Below are 13,170 nucleotides of genomic sequence, written 5' to 3'. Positions count from 1 at the left end.
GATGTCTACAGGAAGCTCAGCCTAGCCAAGGAAATGTGGGCAGCATCGGGCAGTCTGGGGAGTAGCAAGGCATTTGGGCCTGACAGAGTATTCTCTTCCTCGTAGATGTTTTTAATTCATTTTTCAGAGTCCATAGGGCATGTTTTCGGGTATTTTACCCTTTCCCCACTCAGTTTCCAGCCAGCTATCTCTTGCCTGGGCTGCTGGTCACGTGTGGAACAGCCTGAAGACCTGTGAAGGGGATTTAATCCTGGAGGCGGAGCCGTCCCCTCTCCCGGGCTGGGCTCATGGCCTCCTGGGGCACCAGGATGGAGCGCACACAGACATTTAAATGTCCTGATGAGTAAACATGGGAAAACCAAGTGGGAGGGAAGTTTCCAGAAAGACAAGGTGGAAATGAAATGTTTCCCAGAAATTCTGATGTGAGAAGATTTTTAAATGAAAATACATGAGAAAGTTATATATATACATCCAATATTTATATTCGATTCTCTTTGCATAACAAAGGTGACTTCCTTTATAAGGTTAAGGCTAGGAGCCATTTAGCTGATAAAAAAAATGTCACGTTTGGCCTCCTCAAAGATACATAGCTCAGCCAAAACAGAAAAGAAAGGAAAACGTGTCTCCTTTTCCTTGCCGTGTTGCCTGCTTGTCCCCTGCTTCGTGGGGGAGGGGAAGTTGGGGGGGCAGGGGAGGGCCATGCTTGGCACCTGGTGGGCACTCAGGGATTGTTGACTAAAGGAATGAACAGATGAGGGAATAAAGAGAACGGGGAAATTGGGGCTCACTTGGGCCCCCACAGCCTGCAGGGGCACTGAGGGGCCATGCCAGAGGGGTAAGCAGCGCCAGGCAGACGGCCAGGACAAGGCCCAGCCCCAGAGTTTCAGGCAAGGCAGCTGAGGGTGCCCCATAAAAGGCAGACATTGGGCTGGGCCTCAGAGAACCGTCGCAAAATGGGGACCTGCCCTCCGGCTGAGGACAGCCAGTGAGGCGTGGGGTCCCCAAGGAAAGAACGGCTCAGGGCCTGGCTGGCTGGCGGGGAGGGCTGGGTGGAGGTGGGCCAATGGAGGGACAGAGCACCTACCAGCCCGGCCCTGGGCCTTTAAGGCTGTCGAGGGCCCAGCTGGCCAGGGCACCCACCCAGCCGGGCCTGACCGGGCCCACGGGCCACGATGCCCACAGACCAGCACTGCGGTGGCGAGCTTGGCGACTACACGGGCTACATCGAGTCCCCCAACTACCCGGGTGACTACCCTGCCAACGCGGAGTGTGTGTGGCACATCTCGCCGCCCCCCAAGCGCAGGATCCTCATCGTGGTCCCCGAGATCTTCCTGCCCATTGAGGACGAGTGCGGTGATGTCCTGGTCATGCGGAAGAGTGGTACGTGCCAGGGGAGGCAGGGCCTCAGCCGTGGGCCCACGCCCCTCCCCGCGGGCATGGCTCCTCGGGGCGGGGAGGAGCTTACCCAGGGTTTCATCTCTGTTAGACTCTAAGAGCTGGACTTTACAGGTCTCCATGGAAAGGTCTGGAAAGCTTAGGGTGTACTTTAAGCATGGGCATCAGAACCTGGTCAGGTCTGGCCTCAGCACTGACCACAAGCCAATCTCTCATCCCAGTTGTCTCACCACATCCTGCCACACTGCCCAGCGTGAGACTGGGAGAGTGACCCCTACTCCACAGGGACTTCTCCCCGCTCGGAGGCTTGGGTGGGCAAAGAGCCAATCTGTGCCCACACACAATGCCCCAGAGTCAGACAGCCTGTCTGTACCCTTCTGTGAGCCCCGGCCTCCTGGCTGGTCACCCCCATCAGGGGTTCATGGTGAGACTTCAGGCAATGAGCAGCGGGTTGGCCCCTCAGCAGTGGGTGAGGACAAGTGTGTGCCCAAATGGCCACAGCAGCAAGGAAGGCAGAGATGCCCTGAGTCCCCCCTCCCCGCCCCCAGGGACCAGGTTAAATCCCTTACAGTGTGTGCCTAGGCCAGGACCTCACGCTATTTTAGGCCAGGGAGCCCATCAGAGGCTAAGGGAGGAGCACACAGGCCGACACAAAAGCTCGCCTGCCGGCGTGGGCCTAGACTGTCCCTAATACAGAGACCGGCCCAAAGGAGCGGGAGGTTGTGGCCCTTTGTTCGGCTCGGTCTCCCATTCAATGGTGTAGCTGATGAGCTGGAAAGCCCCAGTGTGCGAATGGCAGGACTGAGGCCAGAAAGGGCCAGGAGCTGCCCAGGGCCCTGGGCCAGTCAGAGCCCAGCCTGGAGCCACCTCCCCCGCCCCCCACACCCAACAGCAGCCCCCAAGCCTTCAGCGTCCTGCCCACCACGGTCCACCCACAGGGCTGAGCCTGCAGGGGCACCAGCTTCTCCCACCTCGAGGGCTCCTCAGGAAGGCTCCCCAGGGAGCAGTGAGGAGGTGGGGCACCTTTTGGCCAGCCCCAGGGGTCGGCCAAAAAGAGGGCTCCCCTTTTTCATCTGCTCCCAGGGAGAAAGCACTTTCCAAGTATGACCCAGGCTCTGTGCTGGGTGCAGGCATGAGCCCTGTCCTTGAGGAGATAGTGACAACCCTGTAGAGAGGGGCCGTAATAGAGGGTTCACTAGAGCAGAACGTGATAGGGTGGGGATGGCGCAGTCAGGGGGTTTCCTGGAGGAGGGGTAGGAAACGGGTCCCAGAAGACCCAGTAGGAGCTGGGGTTGAGGGTGGGGAAGGTCACTGAGGCAGAGGGAACAGTGCAGAGACTAGAGAGCTGGAGTGTTTGGGGCACTGGGCGCCGTGGGTGCCGGGTGGCTAAGTGGGTGGGGAGGCGAGCAGCCTGAGGCAGGAGGACAGGCCGGGTGAGGAGCAATGGCGCCTCTGCCCCCAGCCTCGCCCACGTCTATCACCACGTACGAGACCTGCCAGACCTACGAGAGGCCCATCGCCTTCACCTCCCGCTCCCGGAAGCTCTGGGTCCAGTTCAAATCCAATGAAGGCAACAGCGACAAAGGCTTCCAAGTGCCCTATGTCACCTACGATGGTAAGTGCAGCCACACTGTGCGCCCGGCCCTGTGGGTACACAGAGACGGGAGCTCCAGCCTGGGGGACGGGGGCAGACAGGCCCACAGGGGTACGAGGTACAGATGAGGGAGCAGTGGGTGGGGTCTGCGGGCTTCAGCACGAGGTCCTGCCTGCAGGGTCCTGAGGGTTCACTTAGGATTTTCTAGCTGGCCAAACCCCAAGGAGAGCCATTTGGGTGGAGGGCACGAAGGCTGGAGGCAAAGCTGCCTGTGGCTGGAGCAGGGGAGGGCAGAGGCTGACGGAGAGGGCAGCAGGTGAGTCTGGAGCCCTCCACTTTCCTTCCTTCCCGGCGGGGTTGGCAGAGGACTACCAGCAGTTAATAGAAGATATCGTTCGCGATGGACGGCTCTACGCCTCGGAGAATCACCAGGAAATTTTGAAAGTGAGTGAGCTTCTTACTGTGGGATCCACGTAAGCCCAGAATAGGGGTCTGTGACAATCCAAGGCCACCCCTGCCCCCACCCCACCTAAGGGTGAGGGGAGGAGGGTGGTGGCAGGAGAGGAGGAGGTGACGGGGGTTGGGGGTTTCTGGGAGCAGGGGCCAGCTGACATGTCCTTCCAGAACAGGAGGTCTGAGACAAGTTCTCTGGTGGGGTCAGCCCAGCACCTGGTGACGTGTCCCTTGGACAGGTTCCTGACCAGCTGTCAGCCTCACTTTCCTCGTCTATGAAGTCGGAGTAGTTTGATAGGGTGGCATCTTAAAATCAGTGGAACCCAGCACCACCGTCCCTGCGACTGACTCCCTCCTCATCCCGTCCATGGCCCTGAGAAGCAGAGCCATCTTGTCACTGAGGGAGGCTGTGGCTGTCACGCAGCCAACACTGACCAGGCCAGGGCCCTGGGCTCTCACCATGAGAGGCCAGCCCAGAGATGTGCTTGGGCTCAGCCTCTAGGCAGATGGCACCTCCCAGCCTGGGAGCCGAGGGTAGCAAAGTGGACAAGAGCTGGGCTGGGCCAGCCTGCTCTAGATGTCACTTCCAGCTGGGTAGCCCGAGGCAAGCCCTCTGAGCCCTGGCCTCTCCTGGCTGAGAAACGGGGGCGGCTCACAAAGCTGGGCTCCTCTAGCCCCAAGCCCGGTGCTCCTGCACGCAGTGGGCAGTTTGTGAATGAGGGGCTTGCCTGCTTTTCAGAGCCCAAAGCCCCTCCTGTCCCTCCCAGGAACCAGATGGTGGTCCTGGCCCCTCTGTCGGTCTGTCCTATAGACAGTACCCAACTCTCTCCTCCTTGCCCCTCCTCTGCCACCCCGGCCCAGCCCTCGCTCTGCCCACAGCTCCACTCTGTAGCCAGAGCTGCTCTTCAGAACTAGAAGTATCCCATATTTTAGGACAAAAACCTTGGCCAGCAAGGCCCAGCCTGGCAGGGCCACCCTCTGCCTCTGCAGGGGCTCTCGGACCTTCACACTTGCTACACTCGATCGCAAGGCCTCTTGGGAACATTCTTCCCGCACCTCTGTCCTCAGCGACCCTCCACCCGTCCTGCTCTGAGCTCAGGCGTCCTGTCCTCCGGGCAGCCACCCGGAGCTACAGGGGTTCCCGCACACAGGAGGGACCCCTGTGGGACAGGTCCAACCCGGAGATGGCCAGTGTGGCCAAAGTCACAGTGAGACAATGAGTACGTGCGTGTGGCGATGAGTCCATGGCGTGGTGGTGGCCCTCCACTGAGCGCCTTTCCTGGGCCCAGCTTGGGGGCTCTGCCAGGGCCCTCGGGGAGAACACAGCCAGGTCTCACACTCCTCCTTAGGGTCTCCTCCAGGGTGGCATCGCCCCACTTTAGAGATGACGACCCTGGGCTCAGAGAGGGGGCTCAGCTGGTAAGTGACGCGTCAGAGTGTGGACCGTGTCTGCCCGTCCAGAGGCCGCTGGGAGAACACGGCACTGGGCTGCATTTGCCGCTATCATTGCTTCATTCATCCTGCTCGCAGCCCCAAGCAGAGGGATCCGACCCCATCACCCAGATGAAAACTTGAACTTCAGAGCAGCAGAGCCATTTCCCCGGTTAAGGAGCTAGGGAGTAGGTTGTGGGGCTACAGCTCCAAACCCGGGGCCGTTGGCCTCCAAAGCCTGTGCTCTGCTCCACGTTCCGGCGCCCAACACACTGCTTTGTTTTATTTTTACAGCAGAACCTTATTACATAAAGTCTTATTGGAGCCCCAAGAGGTAAAACCAATAGACGATTTAAAAACCTATTAGAGAATTAAAACCTAAAAACTGTTTATGGCAAAGAGAGTCTGTGGGGTCTTGAAACCCACCAGCCAGTCCAACCTCTCCCCCTCCCCCATCCTCACAGACCCCCACACACACACACATGGGCCTCTCAGGGCCCCCCAGGCACTGGAGAGGCGTGTGGCCAGGGCCCTGCAGCCCAGCCTGGCCTCAGCCCTTGGCCTCAGCACACCGGCCTTGTCTTGCAGGACAAGAAGCTCATCAAGGCTCTCTTCGATGTGTTGGCCCATCCCCAAAACTACTTCAAGTACACAGCCCAGGAGTCCAAGGAGATGTTCCCACGGTCCTTCATCAAACTGCTGCGCTCCAAAGTGTCCCGGTTTCTGCGGCCTTACAAATAGCGCTGGTGTAGCCGCCCTGCTCGGGGACGGCCGGTGTCCCGGGGGGAGGGGAAGGGGAGCATTCCTGCCCTCCACTGCAGAAGCTAAGACGCGGCTCCACGGGCCTCCATGTTGCCACGTTGCCTTGGAAATCATCATGGCAGCTGTCCTTCCACAAACACTGACCAGTCCGTGGAGGGTGAGACCACACCCAGGCAGAGCCCCCAACCCAGCTGCACTCCTCGGGCTGCCGCCCCAGTGGGAAAACTTGCTTAAGGCAGCCTTGCTCCCCTCTCCCTCCGCCCACTCATTTCCAGGACACCAAGAGTGCCCTGTCCCGGGGCCAGGACACAGCACCACCCCCCCGGGGAGGTCCTGACAGAGTACACATTTGGAGATTGCATGTGCCCCCCGCATGACACTTCAGGAGAGAGAAGAGAGTGGCTGCTGCTATCTCCAGGGAGACAAGAAGCCAGGCCTTAGAAGGAAGGGCACGTGAAGGCATGTCTGGAGGGCTTTGATAAGCCGGTATCGATGCCTGCTGCGGCGTCCCCACCCGCAAACTCCTCTGGCCACAGGCCCAGGACACAGTTGCCCTGTGGTTGGGCCCTAAGGATTCTGTGGGACAGAAAAGAGCTGCTAGGGGAGGAAGCTGTAGATTTGTGCTTTCCCTTGATAGAGCATCTAATTAAGTATTATATATATAAATATAAATATATATATAAATATACTTCTATTTGTGGGTACTTTAGGCAAATTCTCTTAAGTGACTGTAAATGTTGCAACCCCCACCTCATCTCCCACCCGCCAGTGCAAGCCCCAGCTCTTGCTGGCTTCCCTGGCTGATGAAACTGCTTCTCCAGGGACTTGTCGCCTCCGGTTACGTGAGGCCCGGAGCCTGCAGGACCGGGAGCAGGCAGGCTGGCCCTGGGCACACTGCGGAATACAAGTTGTTTGGGGATTGAGCTCCAGTGCTTTGCTGGAGTGTTGCCCTCAGATGGAACGTGGTGGAAGGCAGTTTCCTTCCTGGGGTTAACTTCGGAGGGGCCTGTGTCTGACCCTGAGGCCATGACCTTGGGGTCCATGCTGTGCCCGAATGCCACCAGAGGCAAGGCCATTCTTACGTGAGCACAGGCTGTGCCACCACGAGGGGCCTCCCATTTCTTTTGCCTGTGAGGGAGACAGCCCACGGAGGACTAGTGGCTGCCCCCAGGCAGGGGCGGCCCGGCAGTCGGAAGGCGCCGCTCCCAGGGCGGTCTTCTTTCTGCTGTGCCATGCTGCCTCTCTCTCGGAGTCTCTCTCTGAAAAGAAAGCTGGAGCTTAACCAGGTTGCCTGGTGTCCCACTCAGCCAGGAAGCCGGCGCCTGGGATGGAGCCTGTGAGGACCAGACATGCTGAGGCCTGCCTGCTGGGGACAGCTGGCCACCGGGCGCAGGACATGCACAGGAAGTGGTCTGTATTTTTAGGGCTCACAAATATCCCAGACTCCAAGGAACACGGGGAAATCTTAAAATCAACCTGCCCGATCCCCACTGCAGGTTGTGTCTTCCTCCTGCCAGAGCCAGGCTGAGGAGGGTGAAGATGGATGGCAGGCGAAAGGTCACTGGAGATTCAGGGCTGGGGACAGGTAGCTCATGAAGAATTTCACAGTCCAGAAAAAAAGCTTGGAACTCAGGAATTCTTCACTGCCGATACCTGTCTCGGCAGCGTTGAGTCCCCGGCCTGACCGGCATCGGTGCCTCCTCTGCCAAAGTCTAACTCAAGTTGGGAGGGGCAGCGCTTACCAAGGGTAAGTCAGTATCAGCTGAGAAGCCCACACTGCCCTTCCCCCGGTCACAGCCTTGAAAGCCAGCCTTGGTTTCCAGAAAGAGACCTGTCTTCCCTTGGCAAGCCATTGGCCATCCCCAGAAACTAGACGAATGTCCTCTAGAATGAGCCCCCCAGCAACAGCTCCAACGGAGGGGCCTGGGAGGTTTTTGTTTCAATCCTCCCAAAAAACTGAGGGGACCAGAAAGACCTCTCACCATTCTGACCTCCTCCTGTACCCACTAACCCACCCACCCTGTTAGTGGGAGTCTACCCACGTTCCATGGCCTCACACCACTGTGGTCTGACCCTGCCCAGCGTCCCCTGACTCAGCCCCATCACCCTTCCTGAGTACCAGGTAGCCAGGAACCCACACAGTCACCATCCACGCCTCTCTTCCCAGTAAAACCACCTCCCGCACTATCAGGGGGACGCCAAGTCCAAGGATGGGGTCTGTCCCGAATCTCCACATCAGCCCTCAGCCCCATGCTGGGGAACTTGGGGGTCCCACCTGTTAAACTCAGAGCTGTCCCCAGTCCTCAGGGCTTGGTGGTCCTGGGGGATCTCCCTGGACAACAAAGCACGTTCTCCACGTTTCCATGTTGTGGAAGCCAGCGGTAACTTGGCTGATGCCAGGTGGCCATTCCACCTGATTCCAGGTGAAAGGGAGAGAAAAGAGAAGGTGGGCAAGCCCTGGGCCCAGGTAGGGCAGGTCCCCATGATTAGTCCAGAAGGACAGACGCAGAGGACCAGGGGACAGGAGTCCCACGCCACCCGAGGGGGAAGCAAGATGTGAGAGGATGACCCAGGGGACGACATCCCACTTCTGGATGGACCTTGGCCTTGAGCAGCCACAGACTTGTCCCATCCTGGGCCTTCCTTTTGCCTGGTGAGGACCCTCAGGAGCTGGCCAGTTAATGAACTCCAAGGAAAGGAGCTAAGGAACATGCTTCTGGAAGCAAAAGCCGGCCCAGGTGGCCAGGACCAAAAGCAAGTGCCAAGACCCGGATGCTCTGATGAGCTTGGTTCTGCAGAGATGGCAATGGAAGACCGAGGTGTCTCTGCACCCCACCACTGGGGACGGCAGTCCTGGAAGAAGTCTCACTACCCCACATCCCAGCCTCCCTGGAACTCTCTGCTTCCACAGAAACATGCCAAGGAAAGAGAATCTGGTGGCCGACCAAGCCCTCAGTGAGACAGCGTTGAGGTCACCTCATCTGCTTCCCCCAATTCAGCTTGTTTTTCCCCAGTTACCTTCTTATCTGAACCAGAACCTTGCAGCTGCAGCATTATGCTGGCTCCCCTCCCCCTGCAGCTCTCCCTCTCATCTCTCAAATGGCAGAAGCAGCCTCTGGGCCCCTGCACCCCCAGGTCGCATCTGCCAGTGTGGGTGACCATTCTTCCCAGATCTGGCCCCCCAAGGGCGGTGCTTCCCAGCTCCTTCCCACCTCTGCGGTGACAGGTTTGAGGAGGCCGTGAGCCCCAAGCTGGCCGCCTTCCCTCCTGCCATCCTCCCTTGGTTTTGGACACAGATACAGTAGAACTGAAACCCAGGCTATAAAGTCTCCAGATCGAGGTGGTCAAAAGAGGCTGATTCTGAAAGCCTGCAGAGAGAACCTCTCTCCCTCACTTCTTACAAATGCATGTTTCCTACCTGAACCCTCATTCTCCCAGAGACACAGCCAAGGTCCCCCATTTTCCACAACAAGAGGCCTGTGGCCTGCCGGAGCTATAGCAGGTGCCTAAGTCACATTTGGGGGGCGAGGGGAAATAATTATTCCAGCACCTCCACCATCCCCAGCAGAAAAATAAGATACTGAACTAAGTTGGGTCATTCAGGAAATGTTTTCTGAGCACCTACTGTGTGCTAGACTCCTAGAAAGGCAGAGCGTTGATGGGATCAGTGGGAAACCCCTCTGGTCACAGATAAAGGTGATTGAGGCTGAGCTGGGGGTGGGCAGAGTCCAGCACTCTTCTCAGAAAAAGGAGTCCCTACCCACAGTGCCACCCAGGACCCCCGGTAAGGATAGAGGGTGTCCGCAGAAGGGGCAGAGCAGAGCCGGGGACGTACATGTACATTGCAAGAATGTCTGAAGGAGAAGGTACAGCCAGCCCAGCCTCACGATGCGGCCGCCTCCTCCACCAACAGAGAGAGACGCACGCTGGCCAACGCTGCTGACGTTGGGAGCCCGGCCACCACGCCCAGGACAGTGGGCTTGGCCCCCGCACAGTGCCTGCTGCCTGGGCCTGTACAGCCAATGCTTCAGAAGGGAGGTAGCTTTCTTGGCACCCAGGGACACCAGCTATTTTTTACTCCCTACTGCATGCTTGGAAGTTAGTCAACCTGGTAAACCGCATCTTATCTCAAGGCCCGTCTTCTTCACCAAAGATACCAATGGTGGCAGCAGCCCAGCCCTTCTGACCAGGGGACAACGCCCAGCCAACGTCGTTCAGGCCAAAGACAGAAGGACTTGACATTTGTGAGACACTTGTGAATAGCTCCTATTCTCCCACGGCTGCCTCTCCCACGGCTGCCTCTGCCTCTGATCAGCACGCGCAGATCACCAGCCCCTCCAAGAGTGAGCACTTCCTGTGTGCCAGACACAGGCCCAGTATAAGCTGGAGTCAGCCTTACCCAGCCTGTTTTGCTTCTTGGAGAGGGTACCAGGAGAGGTGCATGGCCACACGCTCCCTCCCAGCACCCTGCACAGATGGCCCCCAAAGGACAGGACACTGTTTCCCTGAGGCCTCCTCAGACCCTGAACGGACCTGCTGAAATTCTCTGTACGCCCCGAGTCTCAACAGGAAGGGCCAGGCTCTGAGCTCAACCCTTCACCACCTGCAAACAAAATCCGCTGTCCCTGTGAGGTGGGTGGGACTAAACTTGATCTTCAGATGCGGGGCTAGAGATTCTGGGAGGCCAAGTGATCTTCCCAAGGCGAGTAGTTAATAATTCATGGAATTAAGAATCAAAACCAAGCCCATCTGATCCCAAAGTAGAAAACATCTCTGAAATGTTGACACTGAATTTGACAGATGGCTCAGCCCTGGCAGTGGGGTGTCCAGGGATGGGGATCTGAAGGGCAGGAAGAGGAGAGGGCAAGGAGGGGTAGGGGGTTGGGGGCTTAGTGAAGGTCCTTCCCTCTGGAACAAGCACTGAAAACTCATTCAGAGAGAGATGGGCCTCTGCCTTCTCCCCTGGTGGATAGGTCACTTCCGTTCCAACTTGAGCCCACTCAGTGAGCCAGACCGCAGCTTGGCAGTCCCCACAGCTTCCAGCCCAGGCCCTGAGCACAGCCCTGGATACATGTCGAGTGTCCCCTTCCCAATTTTTGCCCTGCAGGCCCCAGCGCACACTCATTAGAGAATGTGGGTGTCCCTCACCTGACAGTGGTGAAAAGGAGGGCAGGAAGAGAAAGCTAGCTGATGCCAAGTATTTTGTTGTTTGGTCCAGAGGCCACATAGATCTTTTGTGGAAACTTCTTATTCTGCTGAGTTTAGAACCTTCCAACAGTCCGAGCAGAGCCAGTGCATTTGCTCTTACGCAGGATATCTGCACACCACTGGAGGGGTGGGGACCAGAGAGCTGAGCCCTTGTGCCCGCAGCCTTTACCTTGGGCTTCTCAGAAGGGACTGCCCGGTCCTGGCGCTTTGGCAATCACTGCCCACAGAGTGACACATATCAGTGTAACCACCTTTTTCTTTTAGTTGCCTCAAATATTCAAGGTTTTGTTTTCTCCTTTATGTTCATACATATGCATGTAATTAAACATTTGTGAAAATCACTTTAATAATAAACAGAAAATGAACTTAAATATTGCTCCTTTCATTCATCAGAGGTCATGATGGGGGGGGGGGGGGAAAGACAACTGAACTTACAAAGGAAAAATTTTTTTTCATAAATGTCCTGGATGTATTGAGGGCCGAAAGGAAAGGAGCTACAGCAAGTTCTGGGAGGCAAAGCAGTGAGTTTGAGATCCGCAGGGGAGGTCACCCAAAGTTAGGGAACAGACACGTTTCTATGAGCTGCCAGAAAGTAAAACTTCTGTGTTTCAAATCCCATTTCTCCTTATGACTGTCATCACGAAACGAGAGATATTCCTCCAAGCCAGGATCTTGATCTGAGAGTCACAGTCAGTGAGCTCAGGGGATCCAGGATCCCTCAAATTTGGTGCAGGATCAGTGCCGTGTGTGTGTGTGTGTGTGTGTGTGTGTGTGTGTGTGTGTGTGTGTACCTTTCTCTGGGAATACAGCCCATAGCTTTCATCAGATTCTCAAAGCTTTCATCAGATTCTCAAAGAAATCGAGAACCCCAAAAAGACTAAAAGCCACTACTCTCCTCAGTAAGGTGGAGAACCTTCTGACGTCATGCCCTCAACAGGAGAAAAAACAATTTCATAAACAATAATATTCCAAATAAGGTATGGTAAACACCAGGTTTTTCTTGGTTCACTTAACACAATGATTTAAAAGTCTAAGGAAACTTCTGGGAATAGACCCAAAAGAATTGAAAGTGGAGTCCAGAAGAAATATTCCACAGTTGATGCCAATGTGTACCAAAGTCATCAGCTAGTTCCAGTTTTTTCATCCAGTTCATGGAATCAGAATTAAGCTTTCAGAAGTTCATTCTGTTCAAAGTGAAGAACTAGCATTACCGTGACTGCTGCTCAGCTAAATTCAGTTAAGAAGTTGAGCACTGAAGGCCTTTTTCTGTGATAATATTCATATAAAATTTGATGGGGCACAGTGTTGAGGGACTTAAACTGTTAGCAAATTAATAATGCACTTGGAACTGGATGCGGTTAATAAGTTCATCCAAACAAGCTGTAAAATTATACCAATTGAATTAAAAACCATAGTTGTCAAATTTTTACAAGTATTCATAATTACAGTAAGTGAACTACAAATTTTTTGTGACAAAGCCCATGTTAGAGACAAGAAAATACTTCAGCATGGCAGTAACATTTTTCTCTGTGCCCCTCACCAACTGGAGTTTGGAAGTTTTGAGTTTTTACATACCAACGTTAAGTGTCCGAGCCACGTTGAACAAGTCCTCTAAACTGGCTCATTTTGTTCAAATTCAGTTTTAAACTTTTAAATCAAAATATTCAGCAACTGAAGCACCAAAAAAAAAAAACTTCAGCTTTTGAGCCTTTTAGCAAAATAAAATTATTGCCCAGTTGCAAACGTGAAGATAACGAAACTCATCCCTGTGGAAGCGTGGGAGACGAAGAAACTTTCCTCTATCCTCAAGGTTCTTTTCGCTGGTCTAATAATCAGATAGACATGAGACAAAATAACCAACTTTAATACATATATACACATGGGAACCCCGCATGCATGAGAGGGTCAGAGACCCCACATACATGAAAAGTTCAGAGACAGAAAAGGAACATAGGTATAGATGACATTCTGAGCTACAGACGAACTTGTAAGAAAAACCTCCCAGTTTTAACTGCATAAATTTACATCCTCAATTCAAATTTAAGGAATTTGAGAAAGCCTATGACTTTGCAGCACCTAAATTTGGTGAAGCATTCAAAAGAATCAGAGCGCTCCCTCCCACCTCCAAGGGCCTACAAGTCCGCTCGATGCCAGGGCTGCAGCTCAACCACACCACTACCTCTGGGCCTCAGTTTCCCTTGTGGACCATCTCTGGCGTCAGTTCCAGTTCCGACCACAGGAGACGCTATACAGCCTCCTCCCGGCAACCCGCAGGGCTGCCGAGGAGGAAAGAGAAAGCCCCCACCCAGCGCGCGTGCGCACACGAC

At 55.3% G+C, this 13,170-nt stretch overlaps 1 protein-coding gene across 3 annotated transcripts in view; it reads left to right on the top strand.

Annotated features, from left to right (window-relative positions):
* Nucleotides 1-11,195, top strand: part of SCUBE1 (signal peptide, CUB domain and EGF like domain containing 1) — a 134,288-nt gene extending 123,093 nt beyond the window's left edge. For 2 of the 3 annotated variants that reach the window (XM_019624026.1, XM_019624025.1), the window contains 4 exons: nucleotides 1,183-1,380; nucleotides 2,858-3,010; nucleotides 3,354-3,433; nucleotides 5,462-11,195. In XM_019624026.1, the coding sequence (XP_019479571.1) occupies nucleotides 1,183-1,380; nucleotides 2,858-3,010; nucleotides 3,354-3,433; nucleotides 5,462-5,614 (584 nt within the window). In that variant the 3' untranslated portion in view covers nucleotides 5,615-11,195. Of the gene's footprint in view, nucleotides 1-173; nucleotides 650-1,182; nucleotides 1,381-2,857; nucleotides 3,011-3,353; nucleotides 3,434-5,461 lie in introns of those variants that run through there. The other variant, XM_019624027.1, reaches the window with a different exon arrangement.
* Nucleotides 11,196-13,170: the final 1,975 nt, after the last annotated feature.

The sequence above is a fragment of the Hipposideros armiger genome, unplaced genomic scaffold, assembly GCF_001890085.2.
Source record: "Hipposideros armiger isolate ML-2016 unplaced genomic scaffold, ASM189008v1 scaffold_572, whole genome shotgun sequence".
Classification (NCBI taxonomy): domain Eukaryota; kingdom Metazoa; phylum Chordata; class Mammalia; order Chiroptera; family Hipposideridae; genus Hipposideros; species Hipposideros armiger.
The sequence above is the reverse complement of the archived record's forward strand: the minus strand, read 5'-3'. Positions and strand labels throughout refer to the sequence as shown.